At 36.7% G+C, this 26194-nt stretch overlaps 1 protein-coding gene across 1 annotated transcript in view; it reads right to left on the bottom strand.

Moving 5' to 3' along the window:
• Ppp1r9a (protein phosphatase 1, regulatory subunit 9A) overlaps positions 1-26194 on the bottom strand; it is a 251716-nt gene that overhangs the window by 225051 nt on the left and 471 nt on the right. The window contains exon 2 of the mRNA XM_013035860.1: positions 22750-24359. Coding sequence (XP_012891314.1) covers positions 22750-24144 — 1395 coding nt within the window. The 5' untranslated portion in view covers positions 24145-24359. The remainder of the gene's footprint in view (positions 1-22749; positions 24360-26194) is intronic.

A 26194-nucleotide genomic window follows, 5' to 3' on the forward strand; every position in this document is an offset into this window, starting at 1 on the left:
AGGGAGGGAGGGAGGGAGGAAGAGAGGGAGGAAGGAAGGAAGGAAAGAAGGAAGAGAGGGAAGGAGGAAGGGAGGAAGGGAGGGAGGGAGGGAGGGAGGGAAGAAAAAGTGGCAGGTAGGTGGTCAGTCTAGTTCCTCTCAAGGTTGGGAAGCTCTGAATTCATATTTCCCATCTGTATATCATATACCAAGTCTCACATTAGGAAGGTAATACCTCATCTTAATACATAATACTATCTTCAACTTACAAATAAAAAATGTCTTACAAAGATCAGCAAAACTGCCCTAAGTTAATGGGTATGGTAAGCATACCCAGAGAAGATGATTTCCAATATTCATCTATAAAATCTGGGCTCTTTTCACTCTATCAAATGCTGATTATATAAAATTTCTCAACCCTGATTGATATCCAGGAGAATTATCTGAAGTGGCTTGCAAAACCTCCATGCTGAGTGTCATGACAAGCTTTGGAAATTTAAGGTGCATAGAACAAAGGAGCTCTACAGTATGGATATGCTTAGAGCTATGTTGTCATCCAAATGTACTAAAACAAAACTATTGACATGTTAAAGAAGCTTGTGGGAAGAAAAGTTTTTCACAAAACACATTCTAAAAGACAAGTAAAGACTTGGAATAGAAGAATTACTGATTTTCAAGTTTCAAGTTGAAATCCAATTTATTCCTATCCTGTGCTCAATGCTGGGACTCAACAAATTTCAAGAGAAGGAGACAGCTCGTAGTTTTAATAAAATATGGCTCAGTACATGCAAGAGATGCACAATGAGCTTTGCAAGCTTTGGAAAATGAGATATAACCTAGCTTAAAGGACAGGATTCTGAGTGTCACCTCATCTAAAAATGAGCACCACAACAACACTTACACATATTTGCAGAAATAGAAGCAAAAGAGGAAAAGTGCAATATCTGTCAATAAGGTAAATAATAAAGAATGGTAGGTTTATGCCAAAGAGCTTTTTAAATGATTTTAAACAGACATAAAATGATTTCATGTTGCTTTTAACTATAATAATTTCAATTGAAGAAAGCAAGAAGCATAAAAGAAAATGCAGTCTGATTTTTACTTTTATACTTGCAAGCTTACTTTGCTAGTTGTAAGTATACAAAAGAACTAAGGAATCTAAGAACTAGAGAAATGGCTAACCCAAAGTCAAGGAGACGATTACTAACTATGGGCTGGTTATTTATTAAACAGAACATATTAAAGAATTAATGTTTTACCCTGTATCAACATTTGCCACCAATATTTTTAGAATTCTCAACTATTTGAGTTCTTACATTATTTTCTTTAAAACATACTTAGTTGTGCATGCAAACAGAATTTATATTGAAATACTAACAATATTGCTGGGTAAAGTATATGAAAACATCCAAGCAATATTTGTTTAGTTTTTTCTGTTTATAATTCTATACAAATAAAATAGTTCAATCAAAATTCATTTAGAAATAGCATAAGGATAAGAAAAGGGGAAAGTGCACAAAATAATGACAGAAACTATAAGATTAGAAAAAGAGAATCTTTTTCCCTGTAATATCCAGTGTTACTCAAAAGTAAAGAATGCTACAGTTAAAATCTGATCTGATGTTAAAAGCCTTTCCGGGAAAATACTGAAAGAAAAACTAGAATTATTGTTCTAAACAATGAAAGAAAACTGACTTTGGAAGCTAAAAGAAATTTTAGAGTGATCATCTAATGGAACATTTTATTAGAAAAGAAAGTGGGTCCATAAAAAAGAAACACTCAAAGTTAATAAATACCAACAGGAAAACACAGGTAGTGAGTCTAAAATATCTTCTTTCCAAGTTCATTGTCTTCTCTGGTTACCCACACAGCAACACTTAGGCCTACTTATTGAAGAAAATTACTTTACACTTAATTATCCAAATGAGCTATCTCTAGAGAGTAAAATTGCGATTTATACTGAATGTAAACATATCTTGAAATATTTACTTCCCTCATCAATACTTAAACAAAAGGAAATGTTCTGGCAATATGTTTATCACAAGATGGAAATTATAATGTTATAATTTGGGCTGATTCAAGAGATTTAAAAATTATTTAATCCTGAATTATTGGTTTCTAGAATGAAATGGCAAAATGTTTTACCTCCTACAATCAACAAGCATTCCTCAGAGTTAAAATTTTATCATAGCAGCAATGCTATGATAATCAAAACCATGTCAAAAAAAACAACTCTATTCTTTTATAACCCAACATTCTTTGTTGTAAATTTTTAGACTTCTAGTATAATTACTGAGAAGAGGAAATAGCAGACAGAGCAAATGAACTTTTTTATTGTAAAGATGCTGTACAAAGGTTATAGTAACATGAATAAGGTAATGAACAGTGTCAAATATTGTTACCTGCCCCAAAATTGTAAAGTTCATTTTCAGCATAGTGTCTTGTGAGTATGTTGTTGCAATGGTTCATCCTTTGTCCTTGTTTCAGAATTTTGTTATTCTCCTTCCCTTCCCCAAATCAGATAAATGCATACATAAGACAGAGGGTACCAGAATCAAAGACAGTGATTGCCAGGGATAAACCAATGGAAAAAGAAAAATGAAATAAAATAAGAAGAATGAACTAGATACAGTACATTGGCAACAACAAGGTCAACAACCAAAAAAAAAAAAAAGAAGACCTGTTGTTTCCATGTCTTGGAGGTCATTTCAATTAGCATCATTTTATATGATCATATGTACATAGCTATTGAGCTATTATGAATTCCTGCCAGGACTTTCCACCTCACCCCAGTTAGAAAGGCCATTATGAAGCAAACAAATAATAACAGATGCTGGTGGGGATGTGGCCAAAAGGGAATGCTGCTACACTGTAACCATTCTGGAAAGCAGGATGGAGGTTCCACAAAAGAAAAAAACATAGAACTTCCCTATGATCCAGCAATCCAACTCCTAGGCATTTATCCAAATGATCACAAGCTAGGTCACACTAAAGCTACCAGCACAACTATGTTCACTGCAGCATTATTTAACCATAGCTAAGATATAGAACCAACCCAGATGCCCCTCAATAGATGAATGGATTTAGAAAATGTGATATATGTACACAATGGAATTTTATGTTTCTATCAGAAAGAATTGAGATTGCCCCTTTCATAAGGAAATGGAAAGAATTGGAAAAAAATCATATTAAGTGAAGTAAGCAATTGAACTTTTGAAATGCAAATAATAAAAGAATTCTGTCTTTAAATGTACACAACTAATTTTCCCAAAGTGTTTTCCATAAATTACAGAATACAATTTATATAAAATTTATACATAATAAATTCTCCTCTGAAACAAATCAGAGAATTTTTTCAAAAATGTACCAGTACAGTTTCTGGAACAGGAGCTATGGTACATTAGATACAGGTTATCAAGTTATAGGAAGTTGTTGTTTTGACTAAGCTCCTGCCCTGAAACCCAACAGATTAAACTCAAAATTTAAATATAGTCACCAGCTATGAAGTTCTAAGTTTCCAAATCAAAACTAAGTTATGTGTCCTTCCTGAAATCAGGAGAGACCACAGCCAAACTTCCCAAAGAGCTCAGCTTCAACTGACATGAGAATTTCCCTCTGCCTTAATTCTTACAAAGAAACAAACCTGATGTTAACTAATAAGTATTTTATTATTCCTTATCATTTTACTGCCTTATCATTAACTCTGAAAAAAATCTTTTTTTCTGTTCAGTACTTCTGACTTTTTTCCATGTATATTACCAACCTCTCCTCAGTTCATTGGATCACTTACTCTATTTTATGGAATTAAATCTTTTTGGATCCTAGAATTACAAAACAAATCTAATCAAGATCTTTAAACTTGTCATTTTGGTTTCTGACAAGTATAATGCTTCTCAAGACTTATCCACACAATCAATTTTTAAATGCTCCTTAAAAAAGTAATATCATATACACAATGTGCTATGTTTATGAATATACAATCGCTAAGTCCTAAAGTTCAAATGATTTCATCAATTATACTCATACTCTATCACATGACATCCTGTTACAACTGATGCTTAACAACAACAGCGACAAATTATTTCTGAAACACAAATGTTTAAAAGATAATCTAGAAAACAAGACAAAGGGCAAAAAAAGGCAAAATCTCAGATGACAGACTCCACAGAACACAGAGCTTGTGTGAATTTCCGGCTATACTTGTTTTAATATATTTTCCTAACTACACTGAATCTGTTCTATATTCAAAGGCCAGATCTTTCACACATACATACACCTTTTTTCTGTAAACATGATTGGTAATATTGGGATGATAATACTCAAGCTAGATTTCCACAGTCAACCCTGAGAAGTTCTCAAATTCATACCACATGTTAGGGATCTTTAAAGGTTACATTAGAGGAGATTAAATGAAGAACAATATGTTCAAAGCAAGTGTTTGATGTCTAGATTGTTAAGGGTGTGCTGTTGTGACTCAATCATTCTAAGCTGTCATGAGGCTGTACAAAGTAAGGCACATTACTGACCTATGGGCCAGGCTGTTCTCTGGTTCTTAAAGTGTATATCCAGGAAAAGGCCAAAATGCTGCCTAAACAGAATTCCACAAGTTATTTCTGGATTATCTCTTAATTTTCTCTAATTTTGTGGACTTAATACTCTGCCTCTGACTTTCCAATCGTTAAATATAAACTATTTCACAAAACTTTTTTTAAAGATTAGCCAATAAAAGTAAATTATGAGTCAAAAAGCTAATAACATTAGTTTTATTTGTCCCACATTAAAAACACACATTTTATCTACTTTGAAAGTGTTAGTCATTTCTAAACTCAGTTAAAAGCATTATTTCCAAGTGGAGGATGGTGGTACAAACCTCTAATCCCAGCATTTGAGAGGCTGCGGAGGAGGATAGTGAGTCTGACACTAGTAGAAGCTACAGAGTAAGACCCTGTCTTAAAAAAAGGGGAAATAAAGATATAGAAATAAAAATATGGAAAAATGAAAACATCACAAAGGGCCTATTTATTTATATGTGTATCTTTAAATATAGTTGCACAAATCAATATGTCAATTAATGAATACAATGCATCTTTATCAGAATCAGTCCATGAAAGGCCTATTCTAAAACCTGATTCTTATAGAAGCAAAATGATAGAATCAGGCTCGGCTCTGTAGGCCATGAGCTAGGTCTACCACATCCCACAGGCTCAGTGCTAAAGGCCTCAGTAGGTCTTCTATCATAGATGAGTGCCTGGTTGGTATAAGGACTAGCAAATTCACACAAATCCCTGTAAACAGTGCCTGGAATGGCAAATGTCAGCTATGTTCTTCACCATTATCATCAATAGGCCATCTTGTGCCAAAATTTGTTGAGGACCAAAAGCTTTATTTCTTCAGTGGTAAGAGATGCCTCTTATCCTTACCATAGAATTGTGTTGCTTTCTCAAGGTGCTGGAACAGCATCTCTCATGCAGCTGAGAAGGGGAGAGAACGCCTCCACTTTACCTTCTATTCTCATCTCTCTGCCTGTCTACCTAAATTCATTATGACTTAAGAAGCACTTCAATACTTTACATGCTCCAGTGGCATTTCTGCAAATAGTTCAGCATATTTTAACTTCGCTTTGGTTGTATTTCTGACTTTTCAGTGAAGGAGAAGCCTTCACTGAAGTTAAAAAGTGAACCATAATGAATTTATCTTTGTTAAGCTCCTTGTAAATTGGCATCTTTTAAGTGGCATCATAGCAAATTGCTCTTAAATTCTTTGGATTTTTGTACTTTTTTTGTTCAGTTGGTTAGTTTTGTGCTTACCCGTGCTTGAACTTAAGGCCTTAATCCCTTGCTCAGCTTTCCTGCTCAGAGCTAGTGCTATATCACTTGGTCTACCCCTCTGGCCTGGCATTTTGCTAGTTAATTTGAGGTAAAGTCTTAAAGACTTTGCTGTCCTGACTGGCTTCAAAACATGATCCTCAAGAGCTCAACTCCCAGAGTACCTAAGATTACAGGCATGAGCCACCAGTGTATGCTGGATTTGTACTTTGATACCATAACCTGTCAATCATAATTAAAGTACTGAAATTATCCTACATAATGAGAGGATACTATATATATATATATATATATATTATATATATATATATGCACATACAGATGTAAGTTTGCATATGTCAATGAAAATCTGGATCTATGTCTGGTGTTTTTTTGATAGACAAAGCTAATAATAATACAATATGGATGGGTAAAACCTCAATTACGTCTCCTAACAAAGCCATGCTTCAAGGGGACTGGAATTTCCATCTTTGCAAATGAAGAGTTTCATTAAAAAACAAGATACATCACAATTATCAGTAGTAAAGTGGGTGGTAAATTCAGGAAATGTCATGAAGTTTGATCAAATCATTTTCTTGTCTTCCTTACCATCACTTCTACCTATAATTTCAAGGACAAATGTGGTGAATCCATATTCTCTCAATTTCCATATAGGCATGAACTTAACATCCTAAATTAGATTCCCTCAGAGCATTCAAAACTTTTCCTGAGTGATAATAAACCTAGCAGAGTCAGAATTTCTACCTGAAAATAACATTCACAATGATATGGGTCTGACACTTCATATAGCACATTAAGAAGAATGCCATAACAAAAGCTTGATATTTTATGTCTAGAAGAAACTCCAGGACACAGATTATCTTAACCAGGCTTCGTTTTAAAGAATCCAAATATGGAATCAGTATCAATTCAACATTTTTGACATAAATTACAAAACCATTAAGAAAAAATATAGCACATAGTAAAAGAAACATTTACTTCAGTGCTAATTTGTTTTAAAATAACAACAGTACTTTCTTTCTAAAGAAAGGCAATACTCCATTTCTGGTCATCCTTTAAAGTAAAAAGATTCAATCATAAGCCTTTGCCAACAAGGAAATCTAAACTTGCCTTTAAAACTAGCTGAAAACTAGCCCAGCCCCCAATTCAAGTAACATAAATGCCAACAGCCAGGTCAGTAAAGACTCAGTCATGAAAATTCACTAAGAAATAGCCATAGAAACAGGCACTCCCTCACATTTGCCATCTAAACACTTTCAGACCCCAAATAGAAATGGCATTTTAAGAACCCACAGTCAGTTAGCTCAGGCAGACTCTCTAAAAAGAAGTGTGTACATCAGGGTTGTGTTGGCTAGTATACACATAATACATATAATATACATTCTATCTAATTTTTGTTCATCTCCATAACTAATTTTAGAAGTCTTATGATATGACACCCATTTCAGGAAACAAAATCTCACTCTGTGACACTGTGCAATAGGCAAGACTAATTTATAGCGACTTGTCAAAGGTTGCTTGAAATCAGTTGGGTCCTAAGTTGGGAAAGTAGAAAAACCCTATCTGAAGCTCATTAGGTCTTTAAAAAAGAAACCAACCAAGCATCTTAACTGATAAATACATGGATTTTTTTTTCAAGATAACTTAGGATTGAAAGGGGGAAGCATGGTGGTACATACTTATAACCCCAACACTCAGGAGTCTATGGCAGAAGGATATCAAGTTCCAGACAACCTAGGGTATGGAGCCTTATCTCAAAAATAAATAAAAATCACAGTGCTGGGAAGGTGGCTCAGTGGTAGAGTGCTTACCTTGCATGCATGTGGCCCTGGGTTCCATTCCTCAGCACCACATAAGCAGAAAAAGCCGGAAGTGGCGCTGTGGTAAAGAGCTAGCCTTGAGCTGGAGAGCTCAGTGACAGTGCCCAGGCCCAGAGTTCAGGCCCCACAACTGACTAAATAAATAGTAAATAAATAAATAAAATCACAAAAGTGACGTGTGTGTGTGTGTGTGTGTGTGTGTGTGTGTGTATTTCGCTGAATACTTTTTAGGATTATTACATGCTCTGTACTACAGAAATGAGGGGGAAAACTAGAAAAATATGCCAAGGGAAACAGTTAACCATGCAAAGACCTTCCATAGAAGGTTATCCATAGAAGGTTAAGAGCAGTGGGCATATCTGTTTTGCATGGCTCTACTAACAGTCAAACTTAACCTACTAACTAAGCATAGTACTGGTTCTTTGAGGATCTGAGTTCTTTGAGGTTGTGAGTATACCACAACTTTTACAATGAATTCCTATTGCATATTTTATGGAGAACCTACTTTGGCAGTGTCTTTAAATCTCTGTTATCTCCCTCCCTTTCCTGATGAGGAATACTCCTTCCCCAGTCTCAATCCACAAAATATGACCAGACTGTTAAACCGTTGTATTTCTTAAAAATCATACTAAACTTCTGGGTGCCTGTGGCTCACGCCTGCAATCCTAGCTACTCAAGAGGCAGAGATCTGATGATCATGGTTCAAAGCCAGCCCAGGCAGGAAAGTCTGTGAGACTCTTATCTCCAATTAACCACCAGAAAACCGGAAGTGGCGCTGTGGCTGAAGCAGTAAAGGGCTCACCTTGAACTGAAGAGCTCAGGCACAAAGCCCAGGCCCAGAGTTCAAGCCCCACAACTGATGGGGGAAAAAAAATCATTCTAAACTTTCTTCCAAACTTTTCCTGAAGCATTAGTTCTCTAACTCTTATTCTCACCTTTCCTATCTTCCCAGAACCCTACCAATGCCTTTGTACATTGGAACCCTGCTCAAATGGCTAATTTATTTTCAGAAAAGCATGCAAACTCCTTAGTCAATCACAATGCAACTTTCCTGATCTGCCCTTGTCTTCCCATGGACGTAAAATATTAAGCTGGTCTTGAGATTTGAGAAAGTCTTATTGCTCTGCTCTGGGCCTTCCTGCTATGTGGCACACCTGCCTCTTGCTCTGCTAACACTAATAAAACTTAAGAGATGGACATCCTCCCACAGAGCTTCCAGCAGTTTGCCTTACGAATCCTAGTGCCCTTTCTCTGCACTCACAGCAAGCTGGAACTCTTTGCTACATGGTAAATGTTGCCTTTCCTGCTGAGCTAAGGCCCTGATTCCGTAAGAGAACACATATACATTGCCTGGCACAGAGCAGACTGCATGCAAGAAGTTGCCCTGCTGGGAGAAAACAATTGGGAATGACAGTCTGTCACACAGTTGAAAGAGACAGTTAAATTAGGGAGTCATTTAAAATTATATACATATATGTATATTTAACAAGTCTATATTAATATAAGATATATAATAGTAAAATTCATTCAGGGACCATTTCTTTTTTTTCTTTTTTCTTTTTTTTTTTTTTTTGTCAGTCGTGGAGCTTGATCTCTGGGGCTCGGTGCTGTCCCTGTGCTCTTTAGCTCAAGGCAAGCACTCTACCACTTGAGCCACAGCACCACTTCCAGTTTTCTAGGTTTATTGGAGATAAGAGTCTCACTTTACTGCCCAGGCTGCCTTTGAACCATGATCCTCAGATCTCAGCCTCCTAAGTAGCTAGGATTACAGGCAGGAGTGAGCCACCCCACCCGCGCCCGGCTTCAGTGACCATTTCATAAGTGGCCAAGGTCGTTCCTAAGTTTAGGCTTGTAGATAAATTATTGGCATTATTTTTTCCATATAATTCATTGGTCATGATGACCAGCAGTTTGGTTTTTGAAAGAACTTGAAGATAAAATAACTGAAGTAGCAAATACTTTTAGATATTACTTGAAACAGTTTCCATTATCTATAGTAAGCCTATCTAAATTAACAGCAACATTTTAAATTGAGATCTTTGCCAGATCTTCCCAAACTCCACTCCACAGCGTTTGTATCACATGTTAGTACTAGAGCTTGAATTCAGGGCCTGAACACCGTCCCTTAGCTCTTTAGCTCTCTATCACTTCACCTATGGCTCAACTGCCAGTTGTTTGGTGGTTAACTGGAGATAAACAAGCGAAAGAAAAGGTGGGATGGTTCAAAGAAAATGTACTCATTGCCAGATTTAGGTAACTTTAACCCCTCTCTGTACATCACCTTGACAATAACAATAAATAATACATTTTTTAAAATCTCACAACTTTCCTACCCTACCTGGCTTCTAACCACAATCCTCAAATCTCAGCCTCCTGAGTAGCTAGGATGAGCCCCAGGCTCCCAGCTCCAATTCACATTTTTTATAGGAAAAATATCCCCCTTTTCACACTCATATGTTAACACTATGCGCAATTTTGAATAGCATACATAATTGGAAAGACAAATAAGCTGGATATAAGCAGGTTTAGAAATGTACCAACGAGTTAGCTTCCCAGTCAGGTGAGTGAGTCATTTTGAGTACAAGGGAATTCCATAGAGTCATCTACAGGGTCACCAGTGGGCTTAATCCAGCTAACCCAGAAAAAGGAGAACAAGGAACAGGAAGACAACTTCTAAGATTTTTGCTTAAAGAACAGAAAGAATGGAAAATTGTGAATTCTCCTTTCAACTTTTCTTACAGCAAAGTGACATAATCTATCCCTTAACATTCATCGACTTTATCATTAGCATTTAATTTAAAATTACTTATTAGGTTATTTCATTTACTTATAGCTAGTTTCATTTCCAATATCTTTGTGTAGACAAGTCTACACTTGCCTACACCTTTACATGCAAATGCATACATTCACACAACTTCCTCTAATTATTGGAATTTCCTTCTGGTTTCCTTGAACATACTATTTTGTTGGCTTAGGGTTTCCCTGTTCTGTACCTGATAACTTTTTATCTCTCATCAACGCTTCCACTCAACCATTACTTTCTCGACTGATGATCCTTCTCCTCATGGTAAAGGTAGACACACTTAATCAGAGGCCCCAATGCCAGCTACTAGATCTAAGAGATCAGGTGCACTGGCTTTACTGTCAGTCCTGATTGTTGCCCCCACCTAAGTATTCATTGTACCCCTTTTCACTCTCAAAAGGTACTCATTTTATACATTATGTGTTTTCGGTACTTGGGATTAAACCCAAAGCCTTGCACTTGCTGGAAAAGTGTACTTTCACTTGAGCCACATAACCAGTCCTTTTGCCTTTAATTCTTTTTTTCAAAACAGTCTAGAGCTAACTTTGCTGGAGCTGGCCTTGGACTGCAGTCCTCTTATATCCACCTCCAAGTGAGGGGTGGGATAACAAGTGTGTGACACTAGCCCTGATTTGCTTTTGAAATAGGGTCTCACTAAATTTTGCTGGACTGTCCCCAAACTGTGGTACAAATCTGTAAAGTGTCCACCATAAAGTGTCTTCATTTTGGCAATAAATTATAAAGTCAATGTAGACAATGGAGACAACGAAGACTAAACAAAAATAATGATCTAGGTCCTTTTTTTGGGGGGGGGGTCCAGTCGTGGGGCCTGAACTCTGGGCCTGAACGCTGTCCCAAAGCTTTTCAGCGCAAGGCTAGTGCTCTACCACTTGAGCCACAGCACCACTTCTGGCTTTTTTCTTTTTGCTTATGTGGTGCTGAGGAATTGAACCCAGGGCCTCGAGCATGCAAGGCAAGAGCTCTACCACTGAGCCACCTTCCCAGCCCAGGTCCTTATTTTTTAAATAATAATACATCAGGTAAACTCATTTCTCAAATGTGATAATTATTATTCATGTTCCTCTCTCATTCTCAAAGGCATCACACCAAATGTCACCTTATGTATATATCCATATCACAGCACTTACCACTTAGCCATATGAATATCTTCTCTACCACAACCACAAAACTATAACTTCAGGAGATACAACAGTTGTCCTGAATATCTTCATATTCACGCAGCAAAATCCCAAGCTAAACACATTTTGAGCCTATATGATAATGTCTGTGGACTGCTATTAATCAATTCATGAGACAATCCTTCTTTAAATAGCAATAGCATAAGTTATTTATGAATACTTGCATAACAGATGAGTTATCAATCTTGACAAAGGCCCACATAAAATTATAGAATATTATCATCATGTTAATCTCAAAATTAAAAAATATTAGCCCAAATAAAATCAGATCTGCCATATTAGCTCAATTCATTCCAATATCATACCAAACTTTCCTAAGAATAAAGTCACATATCCTTCCTAACATCTATCTAAAAGGTATTTTATTGTATCTGTTTTATAAATGGGGAAACAATAACTCATATGGTTCCACTATTGCATAAAGAAGAGATTATCCTGAGTCCTGAAATAATACTATGCTTATTCTTTACCCTCAATAACTATACTGCTCTTTGTTTTTTTGTTTGCTTTTATCTTTTTTGGAGACAAGCTTTTACCCGGTAGCCTAGGTTGGCCTGGAACTCACAACATAGTGCTTCAACTTCCTAGTGCTGAGATTACAGGCATGTACCACCATGCTTGATTTATACTACTTTTTAAATTATATCTCAAAAAATGTACATGAACCCTAAAAATTATTATAAATTTAAAAACAAACATATAGAAAACAGCACAATCATTTTTTTTCCTTAGCGTGCCATTAAAAGCTATTTCTGCTTAGGGAAAATGTGTTTATAGATAAACAAATTTGCATAAATGAGCAAAGCCATTTCATATTTCATCTTAATAACAACTGTCAGACATCTTCTGGATAATGTAATTCATAGAGGAAACATACAGGAAAAAAATTATTTCAAGGCTTTGGATTATTTGTTTCTATGCAATTTACTACTAATTACATACAAATCACAGAGAAAAATGTAAAATTAGTTTCTACATAAACAGAAGTCATGCTCAGCAAGAGCTTGATTAGAGAAGAAGACAAATAACTTCTAAAATATTTACAAAATTGTAACATAGTCTGGAATTGAAAACAAATACAGTTCAAAATCATTATTAAATAGCTGAGTACCTACATCTCACACCTGTAATCCTAGCTACTTGTAAGGCTGAGATCTGAGAATCATGGTTCAAAGCCAGCCCAGGCAAGAAACCCCATGAGACTCTCTTCTCCAGTTATAGGAAAGTTTAAGCATATTTAATAACAAAAATCACAATGTAATATCAGATTATATAGGAAATCAACTTAATGAGGACTTCATCTGAACTTCTAAAATACCAGAATTGCTCACAACACTAAGGTTAGAGTTCAACTGATCTAATTTGACCAGAAGCAATACTTTAAACTTCTAATTTCAGACCTCAGCACTCTACAAATAATCTTTTAAAAGGTGGAAAACTATCCAATGCATAGAGGAACTGACCTTTGACTCTAACTAAAAATAGTATATATTACCATACAGTCTAATCATACATCAAATGAATCTCCTCTCCGCTACTACTCTTGTTAAGAAGAACAACAGGAAAACACATATTGGCTCATGTTCTGGAACAGGAAACATATTCAAAAGGACTCTGTGGAGGCCCAGAACTCAAAATCCTGTTTTTAACTGAGTGTGGAAAAGTATTTCTCACAGGATTATAGGCATGTAAGAAACTGAAGTTGACATCTCCACTCTCTCTCCTTCACAGACAGGAAGTCGATTCAGGTTCAATAATCTAACAGATCAAAAAGACAAGAGCTCACATGGGAAAATGGCTAGGCTTTCTCAGACAATTGCTTATTATTTTCAATAAGACTACTCACTAAAATGTGACTCACTTCAAATCTAGTATATTTGATTTCGATTTTTGAAAGCATTTTTTGACTAAGCATATTTTGATATCAGGTACAACATAGCTGAACTCAAGAAAAATATCTAATGTTTAGGCAAATGTTATTGTTGTGATTTAAAATAAATTAAAAGGTCCTTCCCCTTAAAACTTAATTTTTAGGATGAATTTTACCAATCCTTAAAAATCAGAGTACAATTAGAATTTTGAACAGCACACACTGGGAGTATAGCTCACTGACAGAGCTCTTGATTAGTATGTTCAAGGACCTGGGCTCAATCCATAGCACCACAGAGGAGGAGGGAAAGAAAGAATTAATTTGGGGCAATATAATAAAATGTGATTTTGTCAACTTCCTTAAGTTGCTATTCTATTGTTACCACAATTTTTTGTAATAAGCAATATATATTCATTATTTTAAAAAATTGAGTAAACCTTGAAGTAGAAATATTTTTGAAACATCACCTTTATTCCTTCTGTTACCATGTTTGTTCAAATACACATTTCCAAAATAAAAATGAGATTGCAATGCACATTAAGCATTTAACCAAACTGTTTATTGTGAAATAATTCTCATCCTAAAATAATCTCAAAAAAAGACTTTCTCAAAAGTGAGAAAGTTTTATCCTATCACACCCCATGTATCTAGCATAATAAATCTACCCATCCTGCTATACTTGATATGTGAGTTGCTTTAACTTTCTCCTAACATGAATGGCAATTGGATGTGGTTCTTACTAACCATCACAGACAAAGCAGGCAGTAAACAACGCTCAGTGCCCTATCAAGGAACTCTATAATATGCTGTGGTTCAGTAGTAGGGCACATTCATGAGTGAGGCTCAGGTTCAATACTCAGAACTTCAGAAAAATAAAATAACAGGAGAGGTGGTGGCACAGGCCTGTAATCCCAGCACAAAGCGGAAGCAGGAGGATTATGGATTCAAGGCTAGACCAAGCTACCTAGTGAGATCATATTGTAGAAATAGTAAGAAGAAGCCCACAAATATGTCAAGCCTACATCCTCACCAATAAATCAATATAGTATGTAGGAATTATGAGAGACATTTTCATTTACCAGAATCAAAACAGGCATATAAAAATAGTGCTTGGGCAAGGATTCTGAAACTGCAATGCTAATGTGGCAAAGTGCTAATTAGAAACTAATAAGGCTTTCTGAGTAATAATTCAGGCAGTATGTATTTTAACAAATAAATTTATTTTTATAAACATATCATGGAAAACCCCCAATGCTGTGTAAAAGAAGAAGAAATTATTCTAGTGAATCCCAATTGAACATTAATTTAGCATCATGAACATATATTTATTGAAAGTCAGTGAAGACCTGGTTTAAATTACTGCTATTGTAAATGAAGTAAAAATCTGACATGAATAAAAGAAAAACTTCCATCTCACTGTATTTTAACAGGCCCAAAGCACTATTTTTTTTTTTTTTGGTCGATTGTGGGGCCTGAACTCTGGGCCTGGGCACTGTCCCTCAGCTCTACAGCTCAAGGCTAGCGCTCTACAACTTGAGCCACAGCGCCACTTCCGGCTTTTTTCTTTTTGGTTATGGGTGCTGAGAAATCGAACCCAGGGCCTCATGTATGCAAGGCAAGTGCTCTACCACTGAGCCACCTTCCCAGCCCCCAAAGCACTATTTTTTAAGGCCATACTGGAGCAAAAGCCTCAAGAGATAAATATCAAATATCTGTCCTGAACGTCTCTAACCTGTCACTCCTGGAACCTCCATAACCACTATGTGTCCCCAGTATTTCCCTCGGATGGAAAATTATTCAGGAGATTCACTTTCCAGCACAAAACTCATTTACTGACTCCAACGTGCAGGAAGGGATGGCTTCATTTAAAACCACTTATCCTCATGCACACATATAAGGAGAATAGTTTTAACTATTTAACTAAGTCTTTGTGTAAATCCCAGTACGATAGGTTAAATAAGCAAAAAAAAAACCTACTTTCTTCCCTCTAAAATATAAAAAGTTCCATTCCATATATCCTTATGCTGTGCTATTTCATTATACTCTTTTTAAAAAGAGGTCCATGAGAAAGAGATAGATTTTTCAGGCTGAAAATTTAGAAATTGTGCAAAACATTATCAATATTTCAATCATGCTGAACTGTGCCATGAAGCTATTTCCAGAACAAAAGGGAGTGAAGCAATTAATATGTCAGCAACTACATTACAAAACATTTCTTTCTTTATTCTTAGGCTCTTTAGCAGGGTGTGTTAATATATAGTTCAACCCATACTTTCAAAAGTCAAGCTGCTCTAAAAAAATTCACTCTGTAAAAAATGTACTCCCTTGAATTCAGTATTTTAGCCATTTTTAAGCTTTTAGTAGAATCTAGAGCATCAGTAATCTCTTAAGAGTAATTTCACATGTCCTTCATTTTAATATTTAAAAAAAAATTTGTTCAGTATTTTCTGATGAAATAATAACAAATCTAGGGTCATTGATTGTACAGCATAATTATATTTAAGAACTAAGCAGAGAACTGTAAAATACTAAGCTGGGAAGACATCTGAGGAATAAATTACAAGGAAGACAGTGTCAATTACAAGTAAGAAACCCAAAGCCTCGGGAGGCAGATTTGTCCAAGCTTACAGAATATCAAGTAACTGTCAGTGTTACCTTTATTATTACCAATTAATAAGGCATAGCAATAATATGGACAGTGTGCCTCTGAAGACAATATAAAATAAATTCCTCTTTCAAATCACTCATCATATAAAGATAACATCAAGTAGATACATGAAATCTATATTGACGTATTGAAGGATGAGGGAATGTTTTAAACAAACATTGAAGTTTGCCCATCAGCGATTGCGATCAATGTCAAAGAATACCAAGAGCAAGAACAGCAATCAACAGATTGAAAAAAAGCAATATAATCTATGCCTTTAGAGAAACGTGCTGATTCAAGCACTTAGGCTTGTACAGCAGCATGTATAGCCTTATAGATTTTGATCCTTCTGTCTCTCTCTGCTTCATGTTTTTTCTTTAATATCTTCATAAAAAGGCAGACAGTATATGTTGATTGCACATCTTGCCACATAATTTTTAGACCACATCTCATCCTCCTGAAATATCTATTGTCCTTACTCTCTAGATATTCCTACCATCTATATATAGCCCTCCTGGTATCTCACACTTAACATATCCATAGTATATGTATATTTTTCCCAAGTGTGTGTGTGTACATATTTCTTTCATAAAAGAATGCTCCTGATTCCATTTATATAAAATGTCCAGAAGAGACAAATCCATAGAGACAGGAAGTAGATTAGTGTTTGCCAGAGGATAGAGGAAGAATTGGGAATGACTACTAATAGGCACAGAGTTTCTTTCCAGGGCGAAGGAAATGTGCTAGAATTAGATCTTAGTGATGGCTGCACAATGCTGTGAATACACTAAAAGCTTTCAACTATGAACTTGTAAAGGATAGATTTTTATGCTACTTGAATTTGACCTCAATAAAAATTGCTAATTAAAATTAAACACATACATACACATATGCACATGCACATGTGTGCATGCACATGCACACATACAGGCACACACATGTCCTTCCTTCTAACTTTCCTTTTACATTACAAAGTAATAAATTCCCCATAAGTGGAATTATTCAAGCAGAAGCAGAAAGATCATCTGTCAATAATACGTTATTGAATGAAGAGCTTCCTGAAGTGACTGGGAAATTACATTAGATTACCTTTAAGTATTTTCATTACTAAATTTCTATGTCAGCAAAGTAAAGACATTAGAATTAAGAGAAAATTTTAAAAGTGACCAGGAAGAAAACTGTAAAGCACTTCAAATTTTTTTCTTCTCTATCAAAATGAGAACTGTAGTATATTATGAAGTAAAAAAATGAAAAATCATAGAAAACTTTTAAAATATTAAGTAGACCAGTTAATAACACAAAAACCAACAAATATTTTCAGAAATCTGTAACAATGTTTATTTTGTTTACACAAAACTTACCTTATGTCTAATTAAATTTTTTTGACAAATTTCTAAACTCAACTTCATTTTGAGTCAAATTATTATGTGATAAGCCCATAACTGAGTTACAAGATAAGCAATGTACAAATATAATAAATACTATTCTTCACAAATTTGGTATTTTACAGCTCAGGAGCTCAACACTAATGTAATTTATAAGGATATTTTCAAGAGCAAACAAAATACATAGGATGGAAAAAAAACACGTTCAAATGTTGCTATCAATTGCTAGCAAATTTCTGAAATACATAAATATATACGGTTTTTGGTAATGGTACAAGGGCTTGAACTCAGGGCATGGGCACTATCCATTACCTTTATATACCCAAGGCTGGTGCTCTGTTGCTGAGACTAGAGTCTCAGAGACTTTCTTGCCTGGGCTAGCTTTGAACCATGATCCTCATTTCTCAGACTGCTGTCTAGCTAGTATTACAGGCATGAGCCACAGTACCTGCCTCATCAGAAATAATTTGCTGAAGAAAAGAATCTCCAAGACCAAATGACAATCACAGGCTTGATTAAGTAGCAATGGTAAGAATACACACTGGCAAAATGAAAGCAGGACTTAGAAGGCATATTAATAATAGGAATGTTAGTACCCTAACTGAAATTACAAAACAGTATAAATAGGAAATGACTGAACAAAGTGATTTAAGGGAAGAAAAGACCAAGTTATCTTATGCCATCTTTGAATGACAGGTATATCACATCCATGTCATTCTATTCTGTGATCCTGGGTGCTTGACTTGAAGAAAGCAAATTCAACCTCTGGTTCATCAGCAGGCAACTTTGTAAAGCTACTATGCCCACATGTCGTTGACCCACGTCTCTTCAACAGAGCAAGTATATATACACCATTGACCCAGGGCATTAGTCAGGAGCCTCGATCAAATAACAAATCCTCAAAACCACACCACCAACATGGAAGGATGACACAGGCCTGTCAAACAAGCACTGAAGAGGCAGAAGGATCACAAGTTTAAGGCAGGGAAGCCTGGACTTCATAAGGAGACTGTCACAAAACTACATTAATTAAAGTAAAAGTAAAGCAATGAGAGACAGGACAAATAAGCATGGTGTACCTATAAGGATGGTAATATGATTGTTCAAGTTATTTTTTACATCTTATTGCAAACTTAAAATGTGTTGACTTACTCCATGTGTCCCCTCTGGCGTTTAGATTTGTGTTTTATACTGAATTGATAAATCGTAAATTCAAGCATTTTACTTCGGTTGCCAAGATGTTTCTATTCCATAACCTCTGAGATAGCGTGCCTGGCATAGTTCCTTGCAGCAAGGTAATTTCCCACAGAACACCTACTGAAATAGAATCTGCATCTTAACAAGATCCCTAAGTAATTCAAATGCATGTTGAAGTTTAGTAAGTGCTGCTAAAACAGTCAGGAAGAAAGAGAAGCCCCCACAAACTTAAGAGGATGGGTCAAAACATTAGAGCTATGTTCTGAACACTATCCTGAACAAAAGCTTCAGGTACTGCAGCCTTCAATGATAGGGAGAATGCAGATATTCATTTCCAACAACTCTCAGGGAAGGTTCAAGGAAGCACTGCTGCCCTTGCTGGCTTCTGTGAACTGTCACTCTGTAAAACTGCATACAGTTTAAGAAAACACTGAAAGTATCACACAAGGACTCACAACATTACATTTGCAGTCTCCTACTTACAGGAAAATAACAAAAATCTTCCTTTCAAATAGCACTAGGTTTCAAGAATACAAATTCAAAGGTTGTAAGTAACTGACAAACAGTTATAATTTCCTTAATGAGGATGCAGTGACCTTGGAAAGGATATTCAAGAATAAATTTGAACTGAAGAGCCTAGAAAGCCTCCTGAATGGGCTATGCACTTCCCCTTGACCCCCTGACCAGATCAGCTCCAGGTTTGTTATGTTAGTCATAGTGTTCCTGATGCAAATTAGGCATTTATAATAGAAAATATAGTAACAAAAATTACCCTGCCTATTCTCGGCTTATTCACATTTTAATTCAATTCTTTGGTTTTGCGAAAAATCTGATAATGAAAGCTTAATACCATATCTCAAATTAAGTGGGTTCATAACCTTCTCCTATGCTATATTTTGGAGACAGGCTTCATATTCTCCATTGTTAATACCATTCTAATATACTATGACACTGTTAAACACATAGTAATAATTATGCTCACGAAAGATAGATAAGTCATGCTAATAATCGGCCAGTAATACAATTTGATCTTTTTTTTTTTTGCTTTGTTTTATCTCATTTGATTTTCATGAGACAGGCTCACCCCTACATAGCTGAAGCTTCTCTGGAACTACCTATGTAGCTCAAGTTGGCCTGAACTCTCAGTCTTAACTGTCTCTCTGCTGGGATTACAAACATGTATCATCATGCATGGCTGAATCTAGTCATTTTTAAAAATCATGAACAACAAGGAATATGCTACAACAGGAAAGACTATCTTTCATGTGGTTGTTTATCTAACCCCACATTAAAGCATTTTTAGGATAATATCCATGTAAAACACATTTCAAAGAAATAAACTGGACACCAAGGACAGCAGCACACAGAAAGATCGCAAACAAGCCCTACCACAAAACATTAAAGGTGTTGGGAATATTTTACTGAACACAGAGTACCAGGTAGTGAATATAAAAACTTCAAAAATAATTTCAAAGTTTAAAAATGTTCTCTATCATTTTTTGAAAGAGGAAATATGTTTAAATTCAAAGTCAAAGATTTAGTTTGGAAATCTTAACTTCCCATTCCACAAATGAAGCTTTATAAAAATAAGAAAATAAACATAGAAATGATTGAATGTACTCTCTTCCAAATAATCTATCAAAGCTCTTTTGCTCCCTATGCATTTATTACAGCCAAGTGCTGTTCAAGGACCATCTACATTAGCACAATTCTGTATACTCCATCATGTGGGTTATTTTAGACATACTGTGTTTGAGAATTGATTCTACAAGGTCACCGAGAAAAGTGCTCACCTTATAGATTTTTGTGTCTCCTGCCCCTAGCAGACTAACAGAACACATATAAGCCTTCCCTAAACACTTGTTGAATTTAATTATTTTACCACTCTCTCAGGCTATATAATATACGTATATAAATTGTAGAATAACAAAAACAACACCACCAGTAGAAAGCAGTTCTCAAAATTTCCCAATGAAGCTACTTTTGTGTTCAACAATAGGAGCAACAAGAAAGAGTAATTGTCCCATTCATTACAAAGGGGATAATAATGATTCTTCTGTTTGCAAACTTAATCCACTCCAACTAGTCCTGTGAACTGCCCAATAAAATGCAATGTATTAAGTTTGTTCACAAATCTTACCATGATCTAAGTCCTTCAGGAAGGGTGAATTGCGTTTGTTATCTCTCATTCTCTTCTATATGAAATCCAATTTGTTATTGTAATCAAAGAGATAATATGGTTGTTATTATTATAAGCAATTGTAGCAAAAATAAACATCACCTAAATTTCAAAGTATCATACCCCCAAAAGCTGGATTGTTCACACCTCAACAGATTATTCTTCAATGATAAATCCTTTAAAATACACTAAAGCTACTAGCACACAGGTTTTGTGTAGCACAGGACCCAAATATAACCCACTGGGTTGAGTGGCTCATGTTCTACTTGTTAAATTATCATAAACTGCTATCCCTCCATTTAAAAACTCAGTTTCTGATTTTAACAAACTCCTTGAAGAGTTTGTTTCAGTTATTCCTGCTTTGCTCAGTGTGAAATCATTTAATCTTATTGCTTTCTTCCTCAGGGAGAGATGATGTTCAAAACAGACATGAGAAGGCACATTTGAAGATGATGCCTAGAAGTGAGATTGGGGTCAAGAGGGCCAGAATAACATGGGAATGTGACAAAACACTGCAAGGAAACTTCACTTGTTTTCAAACTAGAATTCACTCTCTGTTTAAAACACAGTGCTACTGGACATGGCCCATTCTTACCCAGAACTTTTGCCTTAGATTAATAAAGTACAAATGTGCTTGCTAACACCTGCAAAAAATTTCAGAATATTACTTTATTTCAAAACAGTATTTCATAATTTAGGCAATGTCAGACTTCTCCATGGTTATGTAAAATGTTACAGCTATGTAAGTTCATAAGAGGGAAATAAACATATTAAGTGATTTTAAGAGTTGAAGAGCAAATTTACAATATGAAATTCCAAATCTATCATATATGTATGTGTGTGTGTGTGTGTGTGTGTGTGTGTGTATATATATATATATATATATATATATATAATTTGTAGACGCTGGGAGCCCCTAGGAAGTGGTTTTACACTACACATTTGCCAACATACACACCCAAATTCCCCAAAGAGAGCATGTGAGAAGCTAAAGACCGAACTGATGGGCAAGGGCAAGTATACTTAAAAAACACTCCTGAGGATTCTGATACTCCATCAACCACCTCCCGCCCCTATTGCCATTATCTGCTAATATGTTCCACCACACACTGCCAGTTGCGTTTTGCTTTCTATACCAATGCTAGTTAAGTGAAGGCATTCTGATAGAGTATCTGAATTCAATTGGCATTTATCCAGTTTTTAAGAGGTAAAAATAAACCCATGAATGACAAATCAATTTTTTCCTTTCACAAAAATTTCACTATAAAGCTACATAACCCATACTGAACTTGGAGCTATTTACAGTTATAGTTTTTCAAAGTATTTAAGTCAGCTAATATATTTTCATAATCAAATCTTCACTACTAAGTAGCAATGGGAAAAATATGTAGCAACATTCCTCACAATCCATTATACTTAAGTGAGGAGTAATTCAGGTATTTTTAAGCACACAAACAAAAAAATCATTTCTATGTAACCATAATTCACTCAATCTACCTATACCTCAGATCTTACAGTGTCTAGATTAAGAAAATTGTCGATAAGGAATTGTAAGTAATATGTTGTAATTCAAAAATAACACTCCTGGTTTTCAGTGTTCATGTTACTCAAACTCCAGTCCATTGGAATGTATCTCACAATCCCCAAACTTCAACTTTCATAATAGTCACTATTGGCTTATGCCACTGAATAGAACATTATGAAATATGACTGATACCTCTCAAACTCCTAACTTTAAAAAAAAAAACAAAAACAGCTGACAACAGGTGTATGGAAATCATCTTGAACTTCTTGGCAGGCCCCAATACTAAAGACAAACATAGGAAACAAACCGAAAAGGCATACCTTAATTGGAGCACAACTAAACTTAATTTTCCTATTTGCTGGGATTTCTTCTTCTTCTGGCAATCCAACGATTTCCGAGTATTCCATATCAGGCTGATAGTAGCTATTCTCGTCACTGTCCTCCTCATCCTGCTCAGTGCCTGTCTCTCCCCAATCTGAATTATACCTGGATCTCACCCTATACACATTATAGTCACTATGCATGTACACATGGGAACTCTCAACATTATTTGAATCTTCAGCTACTTCTTTTGCACAACTGGATACAGAAGCATTGGGAGAGGTGAGATCACCACCTGCAAGCTCTTCTTTCCTCGGCTGCTTTGCTGTCTCACTCCCAACCGAATTAGCCTCGGCATCTCCTGAAGGTTCGTTTTGTGGTGAAAGGATTTCAGACTTCGGCATTGCCTTCTTTTCAGCACAAGGTGGTTCAAGAATGTCTTTGTCAGTTCTGTCCAGAGTCTCTTGGTTAGATGTAGAGTCCTTGGCTTCCTTGCTCTGCTGTATCTCTTCCCTAGACAACGAAGCTAGAGAGGTACTTTTAGGAGCCACTTCTAGTACTGGAGTTGTATTAGTCTTCTGAGCATTATCTGTTTCAACACCTTGTTTGTTCGAAGGAGACCAAGAATTAGAATCCTTACGGTGTCCAAAGGTGTCAAGATTGGTAACAGTAACCGATGGTAAATTCAGGGGATAATGGCCAGTCACTGAGTAGTCACTGCTTTCAGCCTTCTCAGAAATGATGGCACTGGGGGACTCAGTGTTCTCAAATACTGCACTCAGTTGACTCACAGTTGGGGAGACAGCCTCGGTTCGGGAGCTAAGGCTGTCCAAGGAATCAGTACTGCCTCTGTTGGACTTGGAACCCCCCCACTCGTCCTGTGGTTCACTCCCTCCAGCTTTCTCTTTCTTTGGGGAATAGCGGTTGTTTTGTCCTGATTCAAGAACACTCCTCTCAAACATTTTTCGAGTCTCTGTGAACTTAGAATATGAAGGGCCATCATACATTGTGTCAAATCGACTAATTCGTTCAGAAACAGAGGACTCCAATTTAACAACTGAGCCATCTGTTTTCTCCAGAAATTCTTTGGGCTTCATTCTTCTCTGAGGAGAGGAAGGTCTACCTTTCCCCCTGGTTTTGGCAATGACTGCAGCATTCTCATTGGGTTCCATACCCATCTGCATAAATAGATTTTTAATTCTGTTGACATTGGAGCCATATTTCCTACCCCTGGTCTGTTGGGAGCCCTCACCTTCTTTTGATTTTTGTTCTCCATCTGACTTAGGTTTGTCAAAGGCACTTTTCAGTGCCTGAAATTCAGTTCTGTATGCATTCCTATGAGGAGAGGCACTTCTGAGAGTGGTTCGTTCACCTGAAGACTCAGCTTTCAACATTTTTACTTCAAGGGTGAAAACCCAATGTTCATAATGATCAGGAAAAAGAAAACAACAAAAACAAAAACCTCTCGTCTAATCACCAGTATTTGGTCAAGTAAAGGACCTCTTAAACGGCATACTTTTGTCCGTGATTGTCCCAACAGGTGTATGAGCAAATTATTCAGTCAAGAGTTACACAAAATGGCTTTTTCAAAGCAAGACTAGTGGTTCATCTGTAAGAGAAAAGAATGAAGTTTTGAATTTATGTACTTAGGTGAATTTCTGTTTAATCAACTAGCACTTTTATTTTCAAAGTGATTTAGCCACAGGTCAAGTAGAAGATATTACTTACTGAAATGGAAAGTTAACGTCAAAAGGTAAAAGTTATCATTCTAATTTGTTCTAATAAGGAAAATGTTTCCAAAACAACTTAGGAGATCCCTACCAAAAGAATGCCCCCCTCTCTGTCTGTCTCTTTCTCACTCCCTCACTTGCTGGCTCACATAGCACATAAGTACTCTTAAAGCAACACTTTAACCCATGTTTTGATTGCTTTTATAAATGACCTTAAAAGAAACCAGCAGTGCATATCTCTTTTAAGAAATTATCAAAATGCCCAGAATGTCGGTTGCATTGGAATTTTCCATAATCAGGTAGAAGTTATTCGGTCAAAGTGAAAGTTTGGAATCCTTTTTACAAACTCCAAAACATTCCTACAGAGGCTTAATCCAGTCTTTCTGGTCCAATATTCTCATCTACAGCATCCCAAAAACAACACAAGTGCAATCTCAGAGCAAAACAAGAATCAAAAAGTTCTTGGAAACCAGCATGTTTCACTCTAAATGGTGGTATCCATTTCGTTGGAAGTTCCCTAAGAGTGGCTATTATGAATTATGTAGTGGGATGTAGACCATCATGGGACTGAATGAACATGTGATCACCAGAGAGCAAATATTCCATAGCACCTCTTTTCACAGGCCTGATTTGTTTATCCCTCCCTACCCCAGATTTACTACAGGCTGAAAAGGCAAAGCAATGCATGCTTGCTGGTCTCCAGCTCACAGCTGGATTTTAGTATCAATAAGCCAGCAGTCAAATACTTCGAGATCTACAGAAAAGCAAACAATGCAGCTCAAAAGATTTTTTTTTCATTTCTGTTTTGTTTTTATTTTAGTATCAGGCCAGATCACATTACCCCCAGAGACAACCATCTGAGGAAGCATACACTTTCACTTAAATCATCGTCTCCAAACTCGTTTTCCTGGCCCAGCATGCATGCACGGCCCATGCAGACAAACAAGAAAGGTTTCAGAGTGTACTGCCTTTTTTCTTTTTTTTTCTTTCTTCCTTTTTTTTTTTTTGTAAAGCATCGACAATCTCCTTTTACCCTGATATTAAAAAAAAACACACACAAAAAACAAAAAACCATCAACACCCTCCCCTGTCCCCTGGTCGCACACCCCATTCCCTCCTCCTCCACCCACCCCCGCCCATTCGAGCCCGAGGGGGCGGAGGCGGGGGCGACGGGGCCGCCGGGGATTTAAAACCTGCCCTCACAAAAGACAAACATAAATAACACCAACTTGAGAGGCAGCGGGTTCCCAAGCCTGCTTCGGGACGCAAATCCCTCGGCCCCGGGGCCGGGCCGCGAGAACAGGTGACGCCAAGCGCTACGGTTGGAGGTCGCAGTCTAGCTTTGTGCCAAGAAGCACCTGAGTAGTCCCAGCACATTGGCTGCGGCTGCCGGTGGCGAATTCCAGGGTAGCACGGGAGAGAGATGAGCTCCCTGGCCACATCAGGAGGGGGAGGGAAAAAAAGAGAAAATTATAGGGCGATGAGAATAAATCCCTTTGTTTTTCCTCCCAATGTGCCAGGAAACAATAGATCCCACTGATAATGCCTCCGATCCTCAACCTATGGCTCCCCAACCGCGAGCCACCCCACCCCCAGCCTGCAACTCAGCCTTTTGTACATGCCGATGATATTTCCCCGGCTCCCTTCCGCCCTCCCCGGCTCCGAGCCCCGCGCACAGCCTCCCCCTTACCGAGCGCGAGCGCCGCGGGCGGGC

This window comes from Dipodomys ordii, unplaced genomic scaffold (assembly GCF_000151885.1).
Source record: "Dipodomys ordii isolate 6190 unplaced genomic scaffold, Dord_2.0 Scaffold227, whole genome shotgun sequence".
Taxonomy (NCBI): domain Eukaryota; kingdom Metazoa; phylum Chordata; class Mammalia; order Rodentia; family Heteromyidae; genus Dipodomys; species Dipodomys ordii.